Source organism: Rosa rugosa, chromosome 4, assembly GCF_958449725.1.
Source record: "Rosa rugosa chromosome 4, drRosRugo1.1, whole genome shotgun sequence".
Taxonomy (NCBI): Eukaryota; Viridiplantae; Streptophyta; class Magnoliopsida; order Rosales; family Rosaceae; genus Rosa; species Rosa rugosa.
This window is the reverse complement of record NC_084823.1, coordinates 19,229,704-19,252,105: the sequence shown is the minus strand read 5'-3', so window position 1 is coordinate 19,252,105 and position 22,402 is coordinate 19,229,704. Positions and strand designations below refer to the sequence as shown.

Sequence of the window (22,402 nt, the reverse complement as noted above, 5' to 3'; positions counted from 1 at the left end):
CCAAACTGGTTAAGTGTTCACCATGGGTAAAGACCGTGATATCTTGGAGGTCTACAGAAATAGACCCTAGTCGCTATATCTTCGAACAATGCAGAGATCATTGCTCTTCATGAAGTGATTCGTGAATGTATATGGATTGGATCCATAGTTACGCATGTTCGAACAATTGTGGTTTGAAGTCTACCACAGATGAGCCTACGAGCATTTAGGATAATGGTGCTTGTTTTGAACAAATGAAGCAAGGCTACATCAAAAGCGACAACGCCAAGCATAATCAGCAACAACAGACTCTCCTCAAGATCAAAGTGAACTAGGTTCAATCTGAGGACAGTGTGGCAGACTTGCTCTCTAAGTCATTGCCTAAATTCCACTTTCGAGAAACATGTTGGTAGCATCATTTGCGGAAGTTATCCAAACTCCCATGACCGTAGTCATCAGGGGGACATGCAGACATCAGGGGGAGATGTCTACATGTATGGTCTCGAAACGTGAAGGGTGTGTTGTGCTCTTTTTCCCCTTCGACCGAGGTTATTTTTGTCCCACTGGGTTTTTGTTACTCGGCAAGGTTTTTAACGAGGCAACGAGAGAAGCACCGCGTTGGGGCAACACAAGGGGGAGTGTTCAAATAAACCCTAATTTGTGTTTGGCCCAAACTCTAGGTTACTTGACCTAGTGGTAATAAGGTTAAATTAGAATGATCTAGATTCCTATTCAATGTACGATTACTTTCCTTGTATGATTGAGATTCTATGCATTGTAATCCTCTATATAAAGAGGCCCCTATTATCAATGAGAATACACAGCAAAATTTCTCTCAATTTCAGTTTCTCTACAACATCATTTAGAATAAAAGTCCAAAAATTTGAACTCTCCTAAAAATCTAAACTCTCCCAATAATTTAAAAGGTGAATATAATTGTCCATCTATATATGGTATATGGATCACAAGTGTTGGGTCATGTTTTTCGTCATGTTTTTCGTTTATTTTAGGGCTAATTTCATTTTACCTCCCTCACGTTTACATCTTAAATCAATTGTACATACCCCTACACTTATAATTTTATCACATGCATCCATGTACTCTCAAATTTAATCAATCATGTCCAATCATTAGTTTTTCCGTCAATTATTTTATAAATTAAAAACGTGGCTCTAATGGGTTTCTTATAGGATGAAGATTCACTAACGTGAGATGCAAAATTAAATTATAAGAGATTAGTATGAAATTTGCTCAAAAAAAAGAAAAAAAAAAGAAAAGGGAAACCTCCCACATTCTCTTTGTAACCTCAACTCCACGGGGTGTACAGATAGTTCTAGCATATATCTAAGAAACTAGGAATAAAGCCCGCGCGATGCTGCGGGTTTATCATTGAAATGGTTCAGTTTAATAGTACTGCATTTATAGATATTAGATACAAAACAAATTTTAACCCAAGATCCAGACCATTGCTTGGTAATCGTATCCCAGAAATTAGAAAGCCTACTTGACCAAATCAGCTTCCCTTATTGGAGCCATACAATTTCACCACAAATTGGAGCAAATTTACATATTCCAAAAAAGTTGTAGCTAGAAATTTCTTACAGTTGAATTACAGTTGCACCTATGCTTTTCATCAAGACAGAGAAGTTGAAGAGTCAAAAGGTGTTTTCATGGTTTTGCAGAAAAAAAAAATGGAAACTTTTTTGGAATCATAACGAAACAATAACACTCCACAGAGAGAAACATAAGTAATATTCTTACCGGAGAGTTTAGAATATAATTGCATAGAGGCCACAATCATCCATCTGGGACAACATTTTCATTGTCTTTGTCTAAAGTTTCTGTATAACCTGGAAATTAGGCAAATAGAGAGTTGTGGCTAATTCATTAGCCTTGTACTTGATAAGTTTTGAAAGATTCAAACTTTACGAATTAGCAATTCAATTTTGAATGAGTTGGTTATAACATAGATGAGCTTTGATCATAATAATGTCAGTGCATATATGTAGTGCTGATTGATCATTCGCATTTTTCTTTGAATGATAGATACTAAACCAACAGTCTACAATTGTGACCAACCAAAAAAACAAAGGCTAGAGAGAATGTTGTATATGAAAATGAATATAGTGGGATTATAGAGAGACCAAAGTTTCTTCTTGAATTCCAAGTCAGCCAATAAGATCCGTACCCAGACCCGAGTGTCGAAACCCGACTTTTTCCTATTAGAAGTTAGAGTGGAACCTCAAATTTCGGAGATGAGCAGGACCGGCTCCAGGTCGAGGTCCTCGTCGTGGGAACTCCAGGGGTGGTAGTTGTCGTCGAAACAGGGGCAGAAGCACAGCAGCTCAGCTTGAAATGATGATGGAGACGCGTAAAAGAGGAATGGCAAAACTGGAAAAAGAATGCAGGGGCAGGGGCAGGGGCAGAATAGTCAATTAACTATTCATTTTGTTTGTCCTTTTGCTGAATGGGTTTTAGTATAGTTATAACGAGAAAGAGTGCCCGCGCTTTGCTGCGGGAATTATTGTTATATGTTATTGGAATAACTGAAGTTTAAATGTTTTGTTGAAATTTACAGATTTGGTTTGGTTTGAATTTATTGATTCCGGTGGAGAAATTCGTGTAACCTGTTTTAATCATGCAGTTAAAGAATTCAGAAGATGTACGCAGCCTTTGAGGTTGGTACAGCTTTTGAATTTTTTAGCTGCATTATTAAAACAAGTTACACGAAGTTCTCACTGGAATTAATAACTTCAAATCAAACTTGGTAAGTATAGTTTAATGAAGCTATAAATAGAACACAATAATGAGAAGTGTTTCATAAATGTTGGCCTGAAAATTTGAGGTTTTGTGGCTTGTTGTTCCACTAATCTCACTGAAAATTGATCCAGATTATGGTTCAGTCCCTGCAATGTACATTTGACAAATTTTATTACGCATGAAGGGTTATCTATGATATGACTGCAATTTATGAAGTGAGGCATGATGGTGATTGATTTGTATAGTGAATGATTATGCTAACCTTGGAGCACAACTTCTTTAAGTTTCGAAATCTGTGTCTCTAGGAGTTTTTAAAATCTGGTCTTCTGAATTTCTTGAATATATCCATTTTTCAAGGGCTAAATACGCAGAAAACAATAGATTAGATTTTCAGTGGCTGAAGTGAGATAAAGAAAAAAGAAATGGTAACAACAATATTAATGAATGGATAGATAAAATTTGACAATATCTGAGTAAAATAAAACAAATGCAGAGAGCTGAAAACAGGTTGACTAAATTTTCAGTCTATGATGTGGAATTACAGAGGCTGATTCATCGGAAGTTGCACTTAAACACAATGAAAATGCAAAAACAGTAACAACATGCTATTGAATTTTGCATGAATCAGAGTTATTGATAGTTAATCATTTGCCACTCATGTTGAGTAGTTTTGATTCAAAATTATACGAATATTTGTTTCATGTTTGTATTTCCATTAGAAAGAAATGTTGAAAGCAAGTGTAATTGATAAGAAATGAATCAATTAGCTTAGCTTATTACCCAAATGCAAGCAAAGCAGATAAGCTTCTCGAAGGCCAGCTTTCCATCAACATGCCTCATCTCCAAGTATTTCTTCAACCTGACCTGAATTATAGGTCAGATCATTTGAATTAGGTAATAAAAATTGAAAAGGTTTACTGAAGAAAATACTACTCTTGTTTTCTTAACATAGAATCAGACTTACCGATATGAATGTTGTGGTGACTCTTGTCAATGAATGTAGCCTGTGATGCTGTTTTTGTATTGGAGATAGCAAATTATTCTGCATAGCAAATTATTCTGCATCGTGCAAGAAGATCATTTTGTCCTATGTTTTCATTTCTTTCCTCCTCTTTTTCTTCCAGTTTGTGCTGAATGAACTTTGTAATGGTTGGTTGAGGCTGTGATGAACCAATAGTGTAATTACTGAGAAAAAAGAAAAGAAAAGAAAGATTAAAACAAATTCAATGGAGCAGAAAGTGCACCCTTCATGAAAGGAAAATACAATTCGTTGAGCTGGTTTGTTTTTGGTTCTTCAGGAACCAACCATTAACTTGTTACTCTTTTTTCTTGAAGTTTTTAAGAAATCTTTCTGAGTTCTTTTCCAGTAGTGTTGCATACAAAATTAGTATCCACCATCTAATTTTTTTTTTTTTTTAACGTTAAAGTATTTGGATTATAATGGAAACCATGAATTTCTGAAAATTTACATTTACTCATAGTCTCTAAAGGCAGAGGTAGCCAACTTTCATTAGAACAACCACTTTTTTTGTCACGCCCCGGATTTTGAATGATAAATTCAAATCCGAAACCTGAATAATTACAATTACAAAAAAACCAAATCTCGAAACTTCGAGTTCATTATTACAATTCACTCTCACAATATATTATAAAGCTCAAATGAGCATAACACACCTCACAACTTACAATTGTTGTAAAACTCTAACAATTGCTCTAACCGCACGATCACCGTCCTGGTTCTCCTGTCCTGTAGGATTACCCGCTACACAATTTGAATAGTGTACCGGGAGTTGCAACAACACAAACCCGGTAAGCTTTTTACAGCCAGTATGAGTAAACAAGAAAGAACTGTTGATTTATTAGATTTCAAGACTACCACAAACCCACGTTACTTTCTCACTCTCATATATATATATAGACACTTATGAGTTACTCTCAATTTAGCTCATAAGATCACTCACTCTCATATATATATGTAGACACTTATGAGTTACTCTCAATTTAGCTCATAAGATCCCTCACTCTCATATATATATATAGACACTTATGAGTTACTCTCAAATTCGCTCATAAGATTTCCCAACATTTGGTAGACAGACTCATATATATATATATAGACCCTTATGAGTTACTCTCAATTTCCCTCATAAGGTTACCATATATATATTGACACTTATGAGTTACTCTCAATTTCACTCATAAGGTCACTCCACATTTGGCAGACAGACTAGAGCTCTAACTGAACGTAACCACTCGTCCGGCCACAGACGTGATTACGATTTAATACTATTAATAACCACCAGCCCGGTACGAGAGCGTGATTCACTAATAGATGCCATGGTCACCTCGTGACCTAGTGATCTCCACAGATCACAACAATTTATTGTTCCTCAACAATAAAACTCAACACCTCTCACAATATATTGTTTCTCAACAATAAACTCAATATCTCTCACAATATATTGTTTCTCAACAATAAACTCAACACAACTCCAACAATACATATTATTTCACGTAATAATATATATACAGACATTCACACAGGAATGTCTAGTAATACCAACAATAGTTCATATGATTGCAACAAAATAAGCAATTAATTGTATTGGGTTCGTAATATGAACCACGTGAGGTTTACTCACCTCGATAATCCCGCTGCGTCTTCAATTCAGCTCAAAATACGATCCACAATCGTCCACCAACTCAAACCGTCAATCACCTAGTCCAATAATGATCTTGACTTAGCCAACAACTCAAATATGTAATTAAACGACGATCCAACGCTCAGATTCAAATTAAACGATGATCCAACGGTCGGATCTGAATTTAATGATGATCCAACGGTCGGATCCTCACGGATCGCCTTTAGGATCATCCTCCAAAATTATCACGAAGATCCAACGGTCAGATCTTCCTGAATCGCCTTTACTAACATCTCCACAAAATTATATGAAAATCCGACGGTCAGATTCTCACGAATCGCCTTCCGAATCACTATTTCTCAATTATACGAAGATCCAACGGTCGGATCTTCGCCCGTGACCTCACAAGGTCACCGGGACAGTCATACGATCAACATATCCAAAATTGAAGCAAAACCGATGGTCAGATCTTCACAGATCGTAAACCGAAGATAAACGTAAAAACGTTAAATAGTAACGTCAAAACGTAAATCCACTATTTATCAACTTTTTCTAACATGACCATGTTATATATCAAAACGCTCGTATGGATGCATAGATCATCGCCTAGATAATGAAAACTCGAAATATGGTCTGATGCGCCGCCACAAGCGGTGGTCAGTGGGCGGTCAACGCGGCGGTCAACGCCGGTCAACCACCTCAGATGGCAAAGTGACCAACTACAAACTGGTTCAAAATGAAAGGGTGATCGACTTCCATACCTGGAGCTAAGTCTGGTTTGGCCTAGATCGTCCTAGATCAAGCGTTGAAGTTGGATTAATCTCGTGCGTCTGATCAGATTCAGATTAAATCAGGGACGTCGAAAAAGTCAAACCATGATCTAGCGTTCTATACACAAAATCGTGATGAAAGGCTTACATGGGGATGATCAGCATGAGGAGGAGATCACGAAAATGGGGACGATCGGCCCATGCAACGCCGGAAAAGTCGTTTTCCGGTCGGGTCGGGTTCACATGGCTGGGGCGTCTTCGATCTCCATCTGGGGGCAGCGGCGGGGCAAGACGGTGGCAGGGAGCGGCTGGGCGTGCGACGGCGAGCTCGGGGAAGGCCGGGTCCGTGGCCAGAGGAGGCCGGAGGAGGGCCGTTCGGCCGGGTCGGGTCGAGCGGTTCGGCCGCGTGGGAGAGGAGAGAGGACGGAGGGTTTCGGGGGACTATTCCGCAAAATCTCCATTTTTTTGTCCTTAATGAATAAATCAGAAATTTTTCCTATTTATAGAAAATTCCCAATTTTCAAATATTCATAACTTAATCATACGAACTCCGAATAATGCGTTCCACATGTCCACGAACTCGTATCGACGAGCTCTACAACTTTCATGAAGGAAGTTTTCCCAAATTTTGAACGAATAAAAAGTCAACTTTGTTGACCCCCTAAAAACGTTCGTTTTCGAAAATAAAATCGTTCGAACTAATTCCACAACTTCTCCAAGCTTCGTACTCGCTCCTACTATCGTGAAATCATTTCTAAAAATCCACGGAAATTAATTTGGATTTTTCGGGGTATTACAATCTACCCTCCTTAAAGAAATTTCGTCCCGAAATTTGAGCGTAAGTCAATTCCTCTCGATTAAGGTTGACCTAATCATAGAATCTCCATCTTTTCCAAATCTGTAGTAATCTACAAAGCCACAATCCTTTGTATAAAAATACATTCCTAGGGCCACTAAATCCTTTCATCACAATGTAAATTCACAAAACAACTGCTCAACAACACTCCACATCACATACACAAAATCGTCACATGGATCATCTCATAGATCCTCACATAGATCTTCACATAGATCATCACTCTGTACTGGCATACAAGCACAGTAAACACTCCCACAAAGTGTTTCGCTACTCAATTAGCATCACGGTAAATCTCTATAGTAAAACTCAAGCATGCACCTTTCTTCACAACAATAGAGATGCATCACTCAAAACAAATCATCCCCAAAAGCACGCCAATAAAATATGTCACCCAGTGACGATGACTTGGGCTTGTTCAATCCTTGGGCTAAGCATTAGGGCTGGCCAATTGGGCCTGAAGAAATCGGACCATCCACATTTCGAACCGGCCCAAACCACTTTGGGTTTAACATTTGGGCCTACTATTCGGGCCGAACAATTGGGCTTACCATTTGGGCCTACCATTTGGGCTTACTATTTGGGCTTACTATTTGGGCCTACCAATCGGCCCACCAACTTCCAGCTCGGCTACGGTATGAAATTGTACATACCGTATATACGTATGCATACCGTACAGATCGTATATACGTATGCATACCGTACAACTGTATATTCGTATGCATACCGTACAGACCGTATATACGTATGCATACTGTACAACTGGATATAAGTATACATACCATACAGACCGTATATACATATGTATACCGTACATACCGTATATACGTCCGTATATCAAGCATATACGAGATCCAAAAATATTTGTAAGAGGTAAGGTTCGAACTCCCGACCTCAAACACGAAGGTTTTGCTCTCAACCACTGAAGCAAGAGCTGCCTTCATTAATATATGCTCACGTGTTATATTTATTATGTCATAAGCGACATAAATAAAATAACGGGGGAGGCAAGGTTCGAAACCTTAACCTGCTGCACAAGGGCTTTGCCCACCAACCACTGGAGCACAAGCTGTGCTTAATATAATGTGTACAAATGTTTTACTTATTATGTCATAAGCGAACATAATAAAAATAAACGAGAGGCAAGGTTCGAACCTCTGACCTCTTGTACATGAGCCTTGCTCTTCAACCACTAGAGCACCAGCTGCTCTCGTTACTATCCATGCAACTTCTTTTATTTATTCTATCATAAGCGATAGAATAACAACAAACTGTCGGTACACTCCACGTGCCACGACACGTCTCTTCCGTGATTTACGGAAAGCAAATCACTTTCGGCTAAAGCTGTCTGCCACAGCGTCTCGAGGTTCGGCCTGTCCCCTTACACGCTCAACACGCGCCAACAGCTTTTCCGGGTTTCGGGGCGACTTTAATCCAACGCGTGGATTCAAATTCTGAGATCGTTCATCCAACGGTGGAGATCTGCTCACCTTGTTCTATAAATAGGTGCATTCTGGAGAAAAACTGTTCACTCCAAAAGAAAAGAAATTTTTCTTCCGAGCTCAAGTCTTTCTCTCTCAACTCTTCAGCCTTTCTCTTCTCAAATCCTTTCTTCATCAATTTCAATCCTTCTCTTCTGATCTTCTCTCCCATCTAGTTGATTCAATCCCATCTTTCCTCTGAACTTTCAGATCTTCAATATTTTCCTCCAAATCTTCAATCCTTCTTTCTCAGATCTTTTCTTCCATTTGAAGATTCGATCTCATCTTTCCTCTGAGAATCTCAGATCTCCAATCACCAGTTCAACAACTCCAATCCTTCTAACAAAATCTCCCTCAAACACTAAACCATGTATTCCTCGATTTCCACATCCTCTCACCCCATGACCCAAGAGCCACGAACTCTGCAACTAATGGAGCTCCAAACCCCGCAACAAATGGAACCACAACAACAGCAACCAACAGAGGAGGGAGGAAACACCCAAGCAGCTGGAAGTAGTGCCAACATGGATTTCTGGCGAAGCCGTACCAGGTGGATTCCTACTCCAGAACAAATAAGAATCCTCAAGGATCTTTACTACGTCAAGGGATTTAAGTGCCCAACTACAGAGCAGATTCACGAGATCTGTCTCCAGCTGAACCAGTATGGGTATGTTGAGGGTAAGAACATTTACTTTTGGTTCCAGAACGTCAGGGCTCGAGAGAAGCAGATGAATAGGTGTAATCAGGCTGCTCCAGTGCCCATGAGAACTAGTTCTCTTGGTACTGGTAGATCCATTGATCTCAATTTTGGGTCCACTGGTTCTACTGGTGCTGGTGGATCCATCGACATCAATTTTGGGCCAGCTGGTGGATCCATTGACATCAATTTTGGGTCCACTAGTTCTACTGATGATGGTAGATCCATTGATCTCAACTTTGGTTCCACCTATTCTACTGGTAATGAAGGATTTATTTACTTAAATTTTGTTTCATATTCTTCCTCACACTTCAACACTAATACCAGTCCAACTCTTTTGGCACAACAGGAGGACAAACATCCCTGCAACAACGAGGAGGAGATCACCAGGAGGTTCAAACTCTTCCTCTGTTCCCCGTGCACGGCGAGGACGTCTTTGGTAACCTGAAGACTACTTCCGAGGAAGGTAGTGCACATGATTACTATTTCGGTGGCTCAGGCGGTTACAACCGTGGATCTCCAGTTTCTCTTGAGCTCAGCCTCAACCCATCCGGAGCTACTGATTAGGCTTAGTATAGCGTAGTTCCAATTTCCTTTTTGTAATAATAAATCAATAAGATGGTGTGCATGTTGTTTCTTCTTTTTGTTTAACCAACAACAACACCAAGGATCGAACCTTGGTCACCCAATACTATTTTCAAAACCATAAACAACTCTACTGCACACATCTTTCATAATGATGCAATAAAAACAATCACTCAAAAAGAATCCAACAATCAATTAAGTTGCACAGAGGTCTAGCTAGCATCCTCTGAGTCAAACCAAACACAAACAATTTCGTCGCTAGAATTCAGGGATTAATAAAGCTAAACACTTCCCATTCAGAAACACCTATAGAGCACCAAACTTAACACCTCTTACGCTCGTGATCTTTAGAACTAGAACACTAACATATCCTTCACTGGGCAGGAAAGTACATGTCTCAAAAGAATGCTACAAATTCGCTCCAAGTCATTATCGATAATTCATATCCTTAGTACCAAATCTAATCATGGTCATGTTTCACCTTAAAGAAGGAACATAGCCACATTCTTCTTCTTTCTCAATACAGTACCATCATGGAAAAATACTAGCTCTAATGAATCTCTACTCAAGTAAACTCTCACCTTGAACTTTCAACTCCTTAAGTTCAGTTTCATCCAATAAGGCGACATTAATATAGGTATCTAACCTGGTATCACCTCGATAACAAACTCCACCACCCTCCTTATAGATAACCTAAGTATCTCCAAATTACCTCACTACACTCAAAAATTTATATCAATCTCTTCCCAAACCACAGAGTCAAGAATCCTGTTCAATGGCTAACACCTTAACCAAGGTGAGTTCTATCAAATGGTTACATCACACAACTACCACTAAAGCACTACAAGCACTGCCATAAAAACTGTTATAAAATAAACACTACTGGCACCACCACAAGGCTGCCATATGCACAAGTCTGCTATAGACATCAGGGAAAAAACCCATACTTTTACTCATAACTTTTCCTTCTAAAAGTTCATCACGTAGTGTATATAAAATCACCACACAACCTTCTTAGTCTACACTAAGAATTCAATCTCACACAAGGTCAGCATAATTGCCTCAGAGTCACTTTAATCACGTATCACATGTCAATTACCAAAACTCCACTAAGACGTCTCTTTATAAAACAAGATATCTAATCCTTGATACGTACACCTCATCTAAACATCTGTACGTCCAACTTAAGAAGACAAAATTTATAACAATTCATACTCGTATCCACACTAGGTACGTGCATAGGTCCACACCATGTCCTCAACCAAACACTTCAACAATCAAAAGAACCTCATTTCCATAAAACAATCCTCGTTGACTTAACAGAGTTGAATCAAGAGGTTCCTATTCCTCAAGGATTGTAACTCGCGGCCACTGAACTTATTCCAATACGAACCTACAAGACAACTGTAAGGTTCTAAGTACAACCCCTTCGAATCTCCATCACCTAAGGAGTATAGTATGCTTGGCTAAGACATGTATAACACTTAAAACACAGTATAAGTCAAATACAAATTCATATTAACCAAGTCAATACTATAGGGAAGGTATTCACGTTCCCTAAACGACCTAGCGGCCTAAACAACTCCCAACACTCACGCATACCCAATGACTTAGCCAATACCGAAGAGCACACGATGGGGATCCGCTGCAGACGGGCCATCACTCGGAAGGTATTGACACATCACCAAATATGCACCTTACGCTCTGATACCAAACTGTCACGCCCCGGATTTTGAATGATAAATTCAAATCCGAAACCTGAATAATTACAATTACAAAAAAACCAAATCTCGAAACTTCGAGTTCATTATTACAATTCACTCTCACAATATATTATAAAGCTCAAATGAGCATAACACACCTCACAACTTACAATTGTTGTAAAACTCTAACAATTGCTCTAACCGCACGATCACCGTCCTGGTTCTCCTGTCCTGTAGGATTACCCGCTACACAATTTGAATAGTGTACCGGGAGTTGCAACAACACAAACCCGGTAAGCTTTTTACAGCCAGTATGAGTAAACAAGAAAGAACTGTTGATTTATTAGATTTCAAGACTACCACAAACCCACGTTACTTTCTCACTCTCATATATATATATAGACACTTATGAGTTACTCTCAATTTAGCTCATAAGATCACTCACTCTCATATATATATGTAGACACTTATGAGTTACTCTCAATTTAGCTCATAAGATCCCTCACTCTCATATATATATATAGACACTTATGAGTTACTCTCAAATTCGCTCATAAGATTTCCCAACATTTGGTAGACAGACTCATATATATATATATAGACCCTTATGAGTTACTCTCAATTTCCCTCATAAGGTTACCATATATATATTGACACTTATGAGTTACTCTCAATTTCACTCATAAGGTCACTCCACATTTGGCAGACAGACTAGAGCTCTAACTGAACGTAACCACTCGTCCGGCCACAGACGTGATTACGATTTAATACTATTAATAACCACCAGCCCGGTACGAGAGCGTGATTCACTAATAGATGCCATGGTCACCTCGTGACCTAGTGATCTCCACAGATCACAACAATTTATTGTTCCTCAACAATAAAACTCAACACCTCTCACAATATATTGTTTCTCAACAATAAACTCAATATCTCTCACAATATATTGTTTCTCAACAATAAACTCAACACAACTCCAACAATACATATTATTTCACGTAATAATATATATACAGACATTCACACAGGAATGTCTAGTAATACCAACAATAGTTCATATGATTGCAACAAAATAAGCAATTAATTGTATTGGGTTCGTAATATGAACCACGTGAGGTTTACTCACCTCGATAATCCCGCTGCGTCTTCAATTCAGCTCAAAATACGATCCACAATCGTCCACCAACTCAAACCGTCAATCACCTAGTCCAATAATGATCTTGACTTAGCCAACAACTCAAATATGTAATTAAACGACGATCCAACGCTCAGATTCAAATTAAACGATGATCCAACGGTCGGATCTGAATTTAATGATGATCCAACGGTCGGATCCTCACGGATCGCCTTTAGGATCATCCTCCAAAATTATCACGAAGATCCAACGGTCAGATCTTCCTGAATCGCCTTTACTAACATCTCCACAAAATTATATGAAAATCCGACGGTCAGATTCTCACGAATCGCCTTCCGAATCACTATTTCTCAATTATACGAAGATCCAACGGTCGGATCTTCGCCCGTGACCTCACAAGGTCACCGGGACAGTCATACGATCAACATATCCAAAATTGAAGCAAAACCGATGGTCAGATCTTCACAGATCGTAAACCGAAGATAAACGTAAAAACGTTAAATAGTAACGTCAAAACGTAAATCCACTATTTATCAACTTTTTCTAACATGACCATGTTATATATCAAAACGCTCGTATGGATGCATAGATCATCGCCTAGATAATGAAAACTCGAAATATGGTCTGATGCGCCGCCACAAGCGGTGGTCAGTGGGCGGTCAACGCGGCGGTCAACGCCGGTCAACCACCTCAGATGGCAAAGTGACCAACTACAAACTGGTTCAAAATGAAAGGGTGATCGACTTCCATACCTGGAGCTAAGTCTGGTTTGGCCTAGATCGTCCTAGATCAAGCGTTGAAGTTGGATTAATCTCGTGCGTCTGATCAGATTCAGATTAAATCAGGGACGTCGAAAAAGTCAAACCATGATCTAGCGTTCTATACACAAAATCGTGATGAAAGGCTTACATGGGGATGATCAGCATGAGGAGGAGATCACGAAAATGGGGACGATCGGCCCATGCAACGCCGGAAAAGTCGTTTTCCGGTCGGGTCGGGTTCACATGGCTGGGGCGTCTTCGATCTCCATCTGGGGGCAGCGGCGGGGCAAGACGGTGGCAGGGAGCGGCTGGGCGTGCGACGGCGAGCTCGGGGAAGGCCGGGTCCGTGGCCAGAGGAGGCCGGAGGAGGGCCGTTCGGCCGGGTCGGGTCGAGCGGTTCGGCCGCGTGGGAGAGGAGAGAGGACGGAGGGTTTCGGGGGACTATTCCGCAAAATCTCCATTTTTTTGTCCTTAATGAATAAATCAGAAATTTTTCCTATTTATAGAAAATTCCCAATTTTCAAATATTCATAACTTAATCATACGAACTCCGAATAATGCGTTCCACATGTCCACGAACTCGTATCGACGAGCTCTACAACTTTCATGAAGGAAGTTTTCCCAAATTTTGAACGAATAAAAAGTCAACTTTGTTGACCCCCTAAAAACGTTCGTTTTCGAAAATAAAATCGTTCGAACTAATTCCACAACTTCTCCAAGCTTCGTACTCGCTCCTACTATCGTGAAATCATTTCTAAAAATCCACGGAAATTAATTTGGATTTTTCGGGGTATTACATTTTTTCTACATGTCACTGATCTATATCAAAAATTTATTTGGCAAGTATGATGGATATCTATATGCAATCTGCTAGAGATTAGAGCGATAAAACCATTTAATGAAAAGTTATGAAAGAAGTATAATGAGGCAGTTGGGATACAGTGTAAACAAAGATGAAGAGCATTTAACTGACCTTTTTTGTTCAGAGTGCATGGAGCCATATATGCAGCCCTGCAAAACATTTCAAGAATTGGTAACAATAGTTAGTCATAGAAACAGAATATTATAGACTGAAAGTTTAGTTTTTTTGTTCTTTTGTTAATATCCTGAGTTCTGTGCTTTTAATCTTACAGAGGTTGGATAAATTCTTCTTCTTTTTTTGGCAGAACTTGTCAATTAACTGCAAGATGCAAATGCATCTAACAGCATCAATTAGTTGCTTCCTCTTGATAAGATTCCGAATAAAACCTGCAACAAATACAACAGAATGAAAGTGTTTCAGGGAAACCTAAGTCGTCAGAAAAGCAGTAAAAGAAATAAGTTTGAAATGCTAGTCCGCAAAATAGTAAGATGATTACTTAAGAACTTGACTGGTTCAGAAACTCAGCAGAAAACCAAAGAATACATAAGTACAACAGAGAAATAACTATCAGTACGCATCTCACTATTGAATACCTACCATAAATCGAGAAATCTATCCACAACCTTTGGAGAATCATCCTTGTAAACTTCCACTGTGATGTAACCTTTGACATGTTTAAAATCTGAATACAATGTGGTTGGGAAAGAGAGGAAATAAGTGATAATATCCAAAAGCAGATACAAATGTCCTATGTTACTCCAAATCAAACCGAGAAACCTAATATATCAGCAGGAAGAATAAGCAATGAAATGCTGTAAACAAACGAATGCAGCAATCCTTCTGTTCTAAAGTTTTTCACTTTCATATTATGAGGCTATAAGTCTATAGCTGGTCATGAAGAAACAAAAGATGTCTTGAACTTTAAATATATAAGGGGCACTCTTTAATATATGCCGTAATTTGAACATTAGATAAGAAACAAAAGTTTTACCTGAATGATTTCAGTAAGCTACACCGAAAAAAAGAAATGTTGCATTTTTATTTGTGTAGATTTAGTTTCTTCTTTTCCAGCTACATTACTGCTCCATAATTCACTGTTGTAAATTGCGTATCTACTTCAGAAAATAAAAAGTTACTGGTGTGTCATTATGTACTTCATGGTCCAAAAGACACTGTTAAATATGTACCTGCCATTTTCAATCAAGAAAAAGTCTTTCCTTTGCCTGTAATGTTGGTGTATCATGTATTCCCAAGAGTGAACAACCTTGACTCTGACAATCAGAATAGAATAATGCTCACTTCAAGTCTTTATTCTGGTAACATGAGATTGATATGATAATTTAGAATCAACAGACTTTGTTAAATTATTACCTGCTGAAATAAATTCTCTCCTAATCTGCTCAAATTCTGAATTTCTGAAACTTTCCGGAAAATTTAAGCAAATCTTGCATCAAATAATTTGGCTACTCCAACTCCAACAGTACTAAAAAAGAAGTTGTGAATAAGTTTTTGTAGGGAAAAAAAAAAAAACATGTTCTAAATCTTCTATGTAAAGGTAAGTCAGATTTTGACTACTTACAGTTACCGGGCTTTGAACAATGATTGAAGTCTTTGCACCATCGTTTGCCAGATCCAAAGCAATTTCCATGCCAGAATTCCCAGAGACAACCACCAAAACATTGTTGTTCTTGAAGTCAACCCCGGATTTGAATATGGTCGACTGAAGAACATCCCCATCAAAACTACTCAACCCTTCAATATCTGGCACACAATACAATAGAATGTATTGTATTGTCAGATGATCTTTTAAGCCTACATTTAATGCACCCTCCGATCCTCAGATAAATAAACCTAATTCAATCTCACAAATAGGAATCACAGAATGTTTACTTTACACTAACATTCAATTGCTGAAGCATAGAATCATCTAAATGTTCATAAGGAGTGTACTGAGTCCTAACGTTAACAACACCAATGGCATTCACAAACCAAAATCAAGAAGTCAATTATTTCAATACTGAATCAAAATTGAAACTGAAATCTCCATCATATATCTTGAGCTGGGGATCAAATTACTCACCTCCACTCGCCCTCTTCTTAAGGAGAGTAATCAATGTCATCTTTCTTCACGCAATTGAACATCAAAGCCACCAAAGAAGCATAAATACCTACAAAAACCACTAATCACAAACTCGAATAAAAAACCCTAAAGACCTAAACTTTACAATATACACTTTCTCACATTAACAGAGTGTGAGGAGCAAAGCATGGCCTAACCAAATGTCACATATATAAACTGATCATGGGATGAAAGCATTCGAATCGAATTAGAATTCTATATTTCAGCCATCAAACCATATGTATTGTCTTCACAATTCATACCTCAAAGTCCAGGATCGGAATCAAAGCCACAAAACATTTAACAAAAGAAGAAAAAAAACACAAAACTATTCAAAACAATCAAGAACAAAACCACAAATCCAATTCTCACAATTACCTTCCACCCGGTCTATTCTCGCCGAGATCTTCCCCCCTCTTCTATCCCTCACTTGGACCATTTTGGAGTATCTTAAGACCTGAAAGAAATTCCGAATTAAACCACAAAAACAAACAATCTAAAGCTTTATTTGATTAGAACAAACTGGAAAAAACACGACTTCAAAATCGATTACCCAGTTCCATCTTCGTCCTCCTCGATCTTCTCGTCCCTCCGTCTCAACCAAGCTTCTGATGAATGTGTTTGTTTTTCAAGTTTCTAATCAAGCATCGGCGAGGAAACTTTAAGATGGGGATTACCTTTTAAATGCTATAGTACGGATCGTCAGATTAGAGACCTTCTGTAATACCCGAAAAAATCCAAATTAAATTCCGTGGATTTTTAGAAATGATTTCACGATAGTAGGAGCGAGTACGAAGCTTGGAGAAGTCGTGGAATTAGTTCGAACGATTTTATTTTCGAAAACGAACGTTTTTAGGGGGTCAACAAAGTTGACTTTTTATACGTTCAAAATTTGGGAAAACTTCCTTCATGAAAGTTGTAGAGCTCGTCGATACGAGTTCGTGGACATGTGGAACGCAATATTCGGAGTTCGTATGATTAAGTTATGAATATTTTAAAATTGGGTTTTTTCTATAAATAGAGAAATTTTCCAAATTCTTTCATTAAGGACGAAACTTTTCCCTTTTTGCTAAATAGTTCCTCCGGTTCTCTCTCTCTCTCGATCGAAAACCCTCAGACCCGGAACTATTCGACTGACCCGACCCGGACCCATCTCCGGCCTCCGGCGTCCTCCGGCCACGACCCGGCCCTCCTTGTGATCGCCGCAAGCCGCCCAGTCGCCTGGTGCCACTGTCTTGCACCGCCGTTGCCCCCAAACCTGGATCGAAGCGACCCCAGGCGAAGTAACCGACCCGACCGGATCTCATCGACGCCGGCGTTGCACGGGCCGATCCTCCCCATTTTCGTGATCTCCTCCTTCCCCTGATCATCCTCATATCCTCCTTGCTTGACGATTTGGAGTGTGGAGTGAAAGATCACGAGTTGAAGATTTCGACGTCCCTGATTCAATCTGGAATCTGATCAGACGCACGAGATTAATCCAACTTCAACGCTTGATCTAGGACGATCTAGGCCGAACCAGGCTTAGCTCCAGGTATGAAAGTCGACCACCCTTTCATTTTGAACCAGTTTGTAGTTGGTCACTTTGCCATCTGAGGTGGTTGACCGGCGTTGACCGCCGCGTTGACCGCCCACTGACCACCGTTTGTGGCGGCGCATCAGACCATATTTCGAGTTTTCATTATCTAGGCGATGATCTATGCATCCATACGAGCGTTTTGATATATAACATGGTCATGTTAGAAAAAGTTGATAAATAGTGGATTTACGTTTTGACGTTACTATTTAACGTTTTTACGTTTATCTTCGGGTTACGATCTGTGAAGATCTGACCATCGGTTTTGCTTCAATTTTGGATATGTTGATCGTATGACTGTCCCGGTGACCTTGTGAGGTCACGGGCGAAGATCCGACCGTTGGATCTTCGTATAATTGAGAAATAGTGATTCGGAAGGCGATTCGTGAGAATCTGACCGTCGGATTTTCATATAATTTTGTGGAGATGTTAGTAAAGGCGATTCAGGAAGATCTGACCGTTGGATCTTCGTGATAATTTTGAAGGATGATCCTACCGTGAGGATCCGACCGTTGGATCATCATTAAATTCAGATCCGACCGTTGGATCATCGTTTAATTTGAATCTGAGCGTTGGATCGTCGTTTAATTACATATTTGAGTTGTTGGCTAAGTCAAGATCATTATTGGACTAGGTGATTGACGGTTTGAGTTGGTGGACGATTGTGGATCGTATTTTGAGCTGAATTGAAGACGCAGCGGGATTATCGAGGTGAGTAAACCTCACGTGGTTCATATTACGAACCCAATACAATTAATTGCTTTATTTTGTTGCAATCATATGAACTATTGTTGGTGTTACTAGACATTCCTGTGTGAATGTCTGTATATATATTATTACGTGAAATAATATGTATTGTTGGAGTTGTGTTGAGTTATTGTTGAGAAACAATATATTGTGAGAGATATTGAGTTTATTGTTGAGAAACAATATATTGTGAGAGGTGTTGAGTTTTATTGTTGAGGAACAATAAATTGTTGTGATCTGTGGAGATCACTAGGTCACGAGGTGACCATGGCATCTATTAGTGAATCACGCTCTCGTACCGGGCTGGTGGTTATTAATAGTATTAAATCGTAATCACGTCTGTGGCCGGACGAGTGGTTACGTTCAGTTAGAGCTCTAGTCTGTCTGCCAAATGTGGAGTGAACTTATGAGTGAAATTGAGAGTAACTCATAAGTGTCAATATATATATGGTAACCTTATGAGGGAAATTGAGAGTAACTCATAAGGGTCTATATATATATATGAGTCTGTCTACCAAATGTTGGGAAATCTTATGAGCGAATTTGAGAGTAACTCATAAGTGTCTATATATATATATGAGAGTGAGTGATCTTATGAGCTAAATTGAGAGTAACTCATAAGTGTCTATATATATATATGAGAGTGAGTGATCTTATGAGCTAAATTGAGAGTAACTCATAAGTGTCTATATATATATATATGAGAGTGAGAAAGTAACGTGGGTTTGTGGTAGTCTTGAAATCTAATAAATCAACAGTTCTTTCTTGTTTACTCATACTGGCTGTAAAAAGCTTACCGGGTTTTGTGTTGTTGCAACTCCCGGTACACTATTCAAATTGTGTAGCGGGTAATCCTACAGGACAGGAGAACCAGGACGGTGATCGTGCGGTTAGAGCAATTGTTAGAGTTTTACAACAATTGTAAGTTGTGAGGTGTGTTATGCTCATTTGAGCTTTATAATATATTGTGAGAGTGAATTGTAATAATGAACTCGAAGTTTCGAGATTTGGTTTTTTGTAATTGTAATTATTCAGGTTTCGGATTTGAATTTATTATTCAAAATTCGGGGCGTGACACCTTCATCGTCAAATCAAAAGAACAAATAGACTGCAGGCGAGTTTCACTTGAGCTATTGGAGTGTTTTGGTTAAAGCAAAAGAGCCTCTTCGCTCTCAGAGTCTCTTTCGACCTCTATCACAGTCCCTCTTTCCTTCTTATCCACAGCAAATCATTGACATGTGAATAAATCTTGAAGATATCAAACAGGGATGTTAAAGAAGCAGAACCAAAACTGATTAGCAAGCCACGACCTATATCCGTGAGACAAAAATCGTCAAATCTCCAGGCTACTGAACTCCGGGCTCGATCATGCAAACTCTTCGCCCTCTCTCTATCTCTCTGTTTCTCTGTGGATCAAACTCCTCTCTCTCTCTCTCTCTCTCTCTCTCAGTCTCTCAGTCTATGGATCAACTACCAAGGGAGACAGATCAACGCCTCTCTCTTTCTGCCGATGGGTCAGCTACCAAAACACACAGGTCAAAGCGGTGGCAGGGTCCGTGGCAAACAAACGAAATAACAGGTGTCCGATACAGACAGCAAAGCAGCCAGGGCCAAGAGTGTAAAACGCCCAGAAAAGATGGGGGCAAAACCGTAAGTACACTGTTCATACATTTTGTTTTTTCTAAAATGAACAGTGAAAGTGTAGTTTAGCTTTCGTATATTTAGAATGAATGGGTTTTAGTATAGTTATAATGTGGATCGACCAGTCTAGTGGGTCCGCTGCCAACCCTCTTTAGACTAGACTTTTGGGTATGCAATAATCATAATATGTACGTACTAGATGGTAATCACAAAATGTGCGTACTAGATGGATCAAATAGTTTTTTTTTTTGGTTCACAAAGTATTAATTCTACTGATTTACTTAACTATAAATGTCATCCAACAAATGAATGACAAATAGACAACAGTCTTTTTTATCAGTCCCTAAAATGGTGACGAAAGTAATTATTTGGCTCAAGAATTTCGGAATTTTTTTTTCTTTAATGTGTATGAATTTGCTTCCTTTTGGGAAGTATGAAAGTAAAAAAAAAGATCTAGCATGTAGATGATTCAAATTACATAGTAATAGTCACACTTTAGGGCTAAATCAATAGTTAAAAACGTTATATATGAGAAATGATCTTGACAAATCTAATTTTTTTTTTTTTTTTTTGGGCCAGAGTCTAGTGGGTTTGTTGCCAACCCATTATACATATTAGACTAAGACTTTTTAGTTTCCTCCCACTAAAACACCAACCGACTATACATATTAGACTCGAGATAGACTTTTCTGCATGCAAACAACGTAAAAGAGAAGGCAGAAAAGTCTTTACATGTGTAAAGACTTTTTAGTTTCCTCCACTAAAGCATAAAAGAGAAGGCATATTCTGGGCAATTGTTCTACATAAGAAAATGAAGGCTATGGACCATACTGTTGATTTAGTCAGAAAGTCGGTAAAATGACGCAGGTAACACGACGTACTCAACTTTCTTGTTTTCCTATATTAGATGGAGGAAGGCGCTTAAATTTTTTCCACAGAGATTGAAGCTTTTTCTTCCACATAGTACTGCTTCAGTATAAGTTACTAGCCATCAGTTATGGAAAGAATGGGATTCAAAATCCGTGTTCTCATGGTGGTGATGGTGGCTGTGGTTATATGTCTTCCCTCAGTCACGTTTGCTGCCGAGGGAACTGCCACCTTCTATACACCTCCCTATGTTCGTAAGTATACGAATTTTTCCATACGCAAATCAATATGTGAACCAAACAAAAAACAAATTATAACTTACTAATCTAGCAATCGAGGCAATATTGTAACTGACAAATGAATATTTCATATCTGTCCAGCTTCGTCATGCAATGGATACCAGAACGATGGGGTGATGATAGCTGCAGCAAGCGATGTCATTTGGGGAAACAGAGCGGCGTGCGGAAGGAACTATAGAGTGAAATGCATTGGAGCCACTAACCAAGGTGTACCACAACCTTGCAAGGGTAACAGCGTTGTCGTAAAGATTGTCGATTATTGTCCTCCTGGATGCCATGGAACTATAGATCTCTCCAAAGAAGCCTTTTCTGCCATTGCTAATCCTGATGCTGGAAAAATCAAGATTGAGTATACTCAGTAAGTACCTATTACCAATTTGTACTTCTGTTTTATAGTAAATTAAACTTGTTGATGATGTATGAAAACTAACAAGTTTAATGACTTGAACTCTATCAGCCTCTATAACTAAATAGAACATTAAAGTACTTGGTAGAAAGTTTAATTGTTTCAACATTTTATTACATGCAGGGTTTGAAGGCGACTCTCATAGTGTCTCGGAATAATAATGATGTCAATCAAGGGCCGCAATTGTAATAAGAATAACCAGTACACCTGGGAAATATCATGTTATTATGAATAAATATATCTAGATGATTAAATAAACAGAGAGGCCTTACTCCATTTCAAGTGTTCAATTACAATTATAATAGTTTTCAATAATTTCTACTCTATTTCCTTGTATATTTTGCATCTTCTAAAAATTTGAGTTCCAACAATAATTATACAATAGTTATTCAAAAAAAAAAAAATCCTAGTGGTGCTCTGCTAGAGTTGTTGGGATGCCGACCTCGGTTTGGCGTCTCTTGAGAGAGAAAGGATTTTGAGAGGGGATTTGCATTGTATGGTGTTGATGGAGGATCA

General features: G+C 38.8%; 3 protein-coding genes and 1 long non-coding RNA gene across 15 annotated transcripts; 1 reads left to right on the top strand and 3 right to left on the bottom strand.

Annotated features, from left to right (window-relative positions):
* Positions 1-2,432: 2,432 nt before the first annotated feature.
* On the bottom strand, positions 2,433-3,946 carry LOC133741785 (uncharacterized). 3 transcript variants are annotated; one of them, XR_009862140.1, is made up of 4 exons: positions 3,704-3,945; positions 3,520-3,603; positions 3,002-3,098; positions 2,433-2,885 (listed from the first exon to the last, which is right to left on the bottom strand). XR_009862140.1 is itself a non-coding variant. In XM_062169505.1 (3 exons), the coding sequence occupies exons 1-3, from the start codon at positions 3,785-3,787 to the stop codon at positions 2,733-2,735; spliced, it is 321 nt and encodes a 106-aa protein (XP_062025489.1). In that variant the 5' UTR covers positions 3,788-3,946; the 3' UTR covers positions 2,433-2,732. The 3 variants fall into 3 exon arrangements, 1 of the variants encoding a protein (XP_062025489.1); XR_009862141.1 differs by having other exon boundaries at positions 3,520-3,598; XM_062169505.1 differs by lacking the exon at positions 3,002-3,098 and having other exon boundaries at positions 3,704-3,946.
* Positions 3,947-14,342: 10,396 nt separating this feature from the next.
* On the bottom strand, positions 14,343-16,392 carry LOC133707171 (probable indole-3-pyruvate monooxygenase YUCCA10). Of its 10 annotated transcripts, none has more exons than XR_009844966.1 (5): positions 15,811-16,288; positions 15,603-15,714; positions 15,419-15,502; positions 14,501-14,617; positions 14,343-14,380 (listed from the first exon to the last, which is right to left on the bottom strand). XR_009844966.1 is itself a non-coding variant. In XM_062132734.1 (3 exons), the coding sequence occupies exons 1-3, from the start codon at positions 16,349-16,351 to the stop codon at positions 15,527-15,529; spliced, it is 291 nt and encodes a 96-aa protein (XP_061988718.1). In that variant the 5' UTR covers positions 16,352-16,391; the 3' UTR covers positions 14,923-15,526. The 10 variants fall into 10 exon arrangements, 1 of the variants encoding a protein (XP_061988718.1); XR_009844971.1 differs by lacking the exons at positions 14,343-14,380; positions 14,501-14,617 and adding exons at positions 14,892-14,913; positions 15,223-15,346; XR_009844969.1 differs by lacking the exons at positions 14,343-14,380; positions 14,501-14,617 and adding exons at positions 14,892-14,913; positions 15,223-15,343.
* A 237-nt stretch (positions 16,393-16,629) lies between these two features.
* On the bottom strand, positions 16,630-20,272 carry LOC133742065 (uncharacterized). The gene is made up of 3 exons (XR_009862341.1): positions 19,752-20,272; positions 16,904-17,065; positions 16,630-16,807 (listed from the first exon to the last, which is right to left on the bottom strand). It is a non-coding gene; the product is annotated as an uncharacterized LOC133742065 (long non-coding RNA).
* Positions 20,273-21,218: 946 nt separating this feature from the next.
* LOC133742064 (EG45-like domain containing protein) lies at positions 21,219-22,222 on the top strand. The gene is made up of 3 exons (XM_062169759.1): positions 21,219-21,435; positions 21,562-21,838; positions 22,010-22,222. Exons 1-3 carry the CDS (start codon positions 21,312-21,314, stop codon positions 22,014-22,016), a joined length of 408 nt encoding a protein of 135 aa, XP_062025743.1. The 5' UTR covers positions 21,219-21,311; the 3' UTR covers positions 22,017-22,222.
* Positions 22,223-22,402: the final 180 nt, after the last annotated feature.

Coding starts and splice junctions, on each gene's coding strand:
- LOC133741785 (XM_062169505.1), bottom strand. CDS start 3,787: ATGCAGAATAATTTGCTATCTCCAATACAAAAACAGCATCACAGGCTA. Junction 3,604..3,703: donor TCACCACAACATTCATATCG/GTAAGTCTGATT, acceptor CCTATAATTCAG/GTCAGGTTGAAGAAATACTT. Junction 2,886..3,519: donor TCTGCTTTGCTTGCATTTGG/GTAATAAGCTAA, acceptor TGTACATTGCAG/GGACTGAACCATAATCTGGA.
- LOC133707171 (XM_062132734.1), bottom strand. CDS start 16,351: ATGACATTGATTACTCTCCTTAAGAAGAGGGCGAGTGGAG. Junction 16,044..16,311: donor TAAGAAGAGGGCGAGTGGAG/GTGAGTAATTTG, acceptor CATTAAATGTAG/GCTTAAAAGATCATCTGACA.
- LOC133742064 (XM_062169759.1), top strand. CDS start 21,312: ATGGAAAGAATGGGATTCAAAATCCGTGTTCTCATGGTGGTGATGGTG. Junction 21,436..21,561: donor CTATACACCTCCCTATGTTC/GTAAGTATACGA, acceptor ATATCTGTCCAG/CTTCGTCATGCAATGGATAC.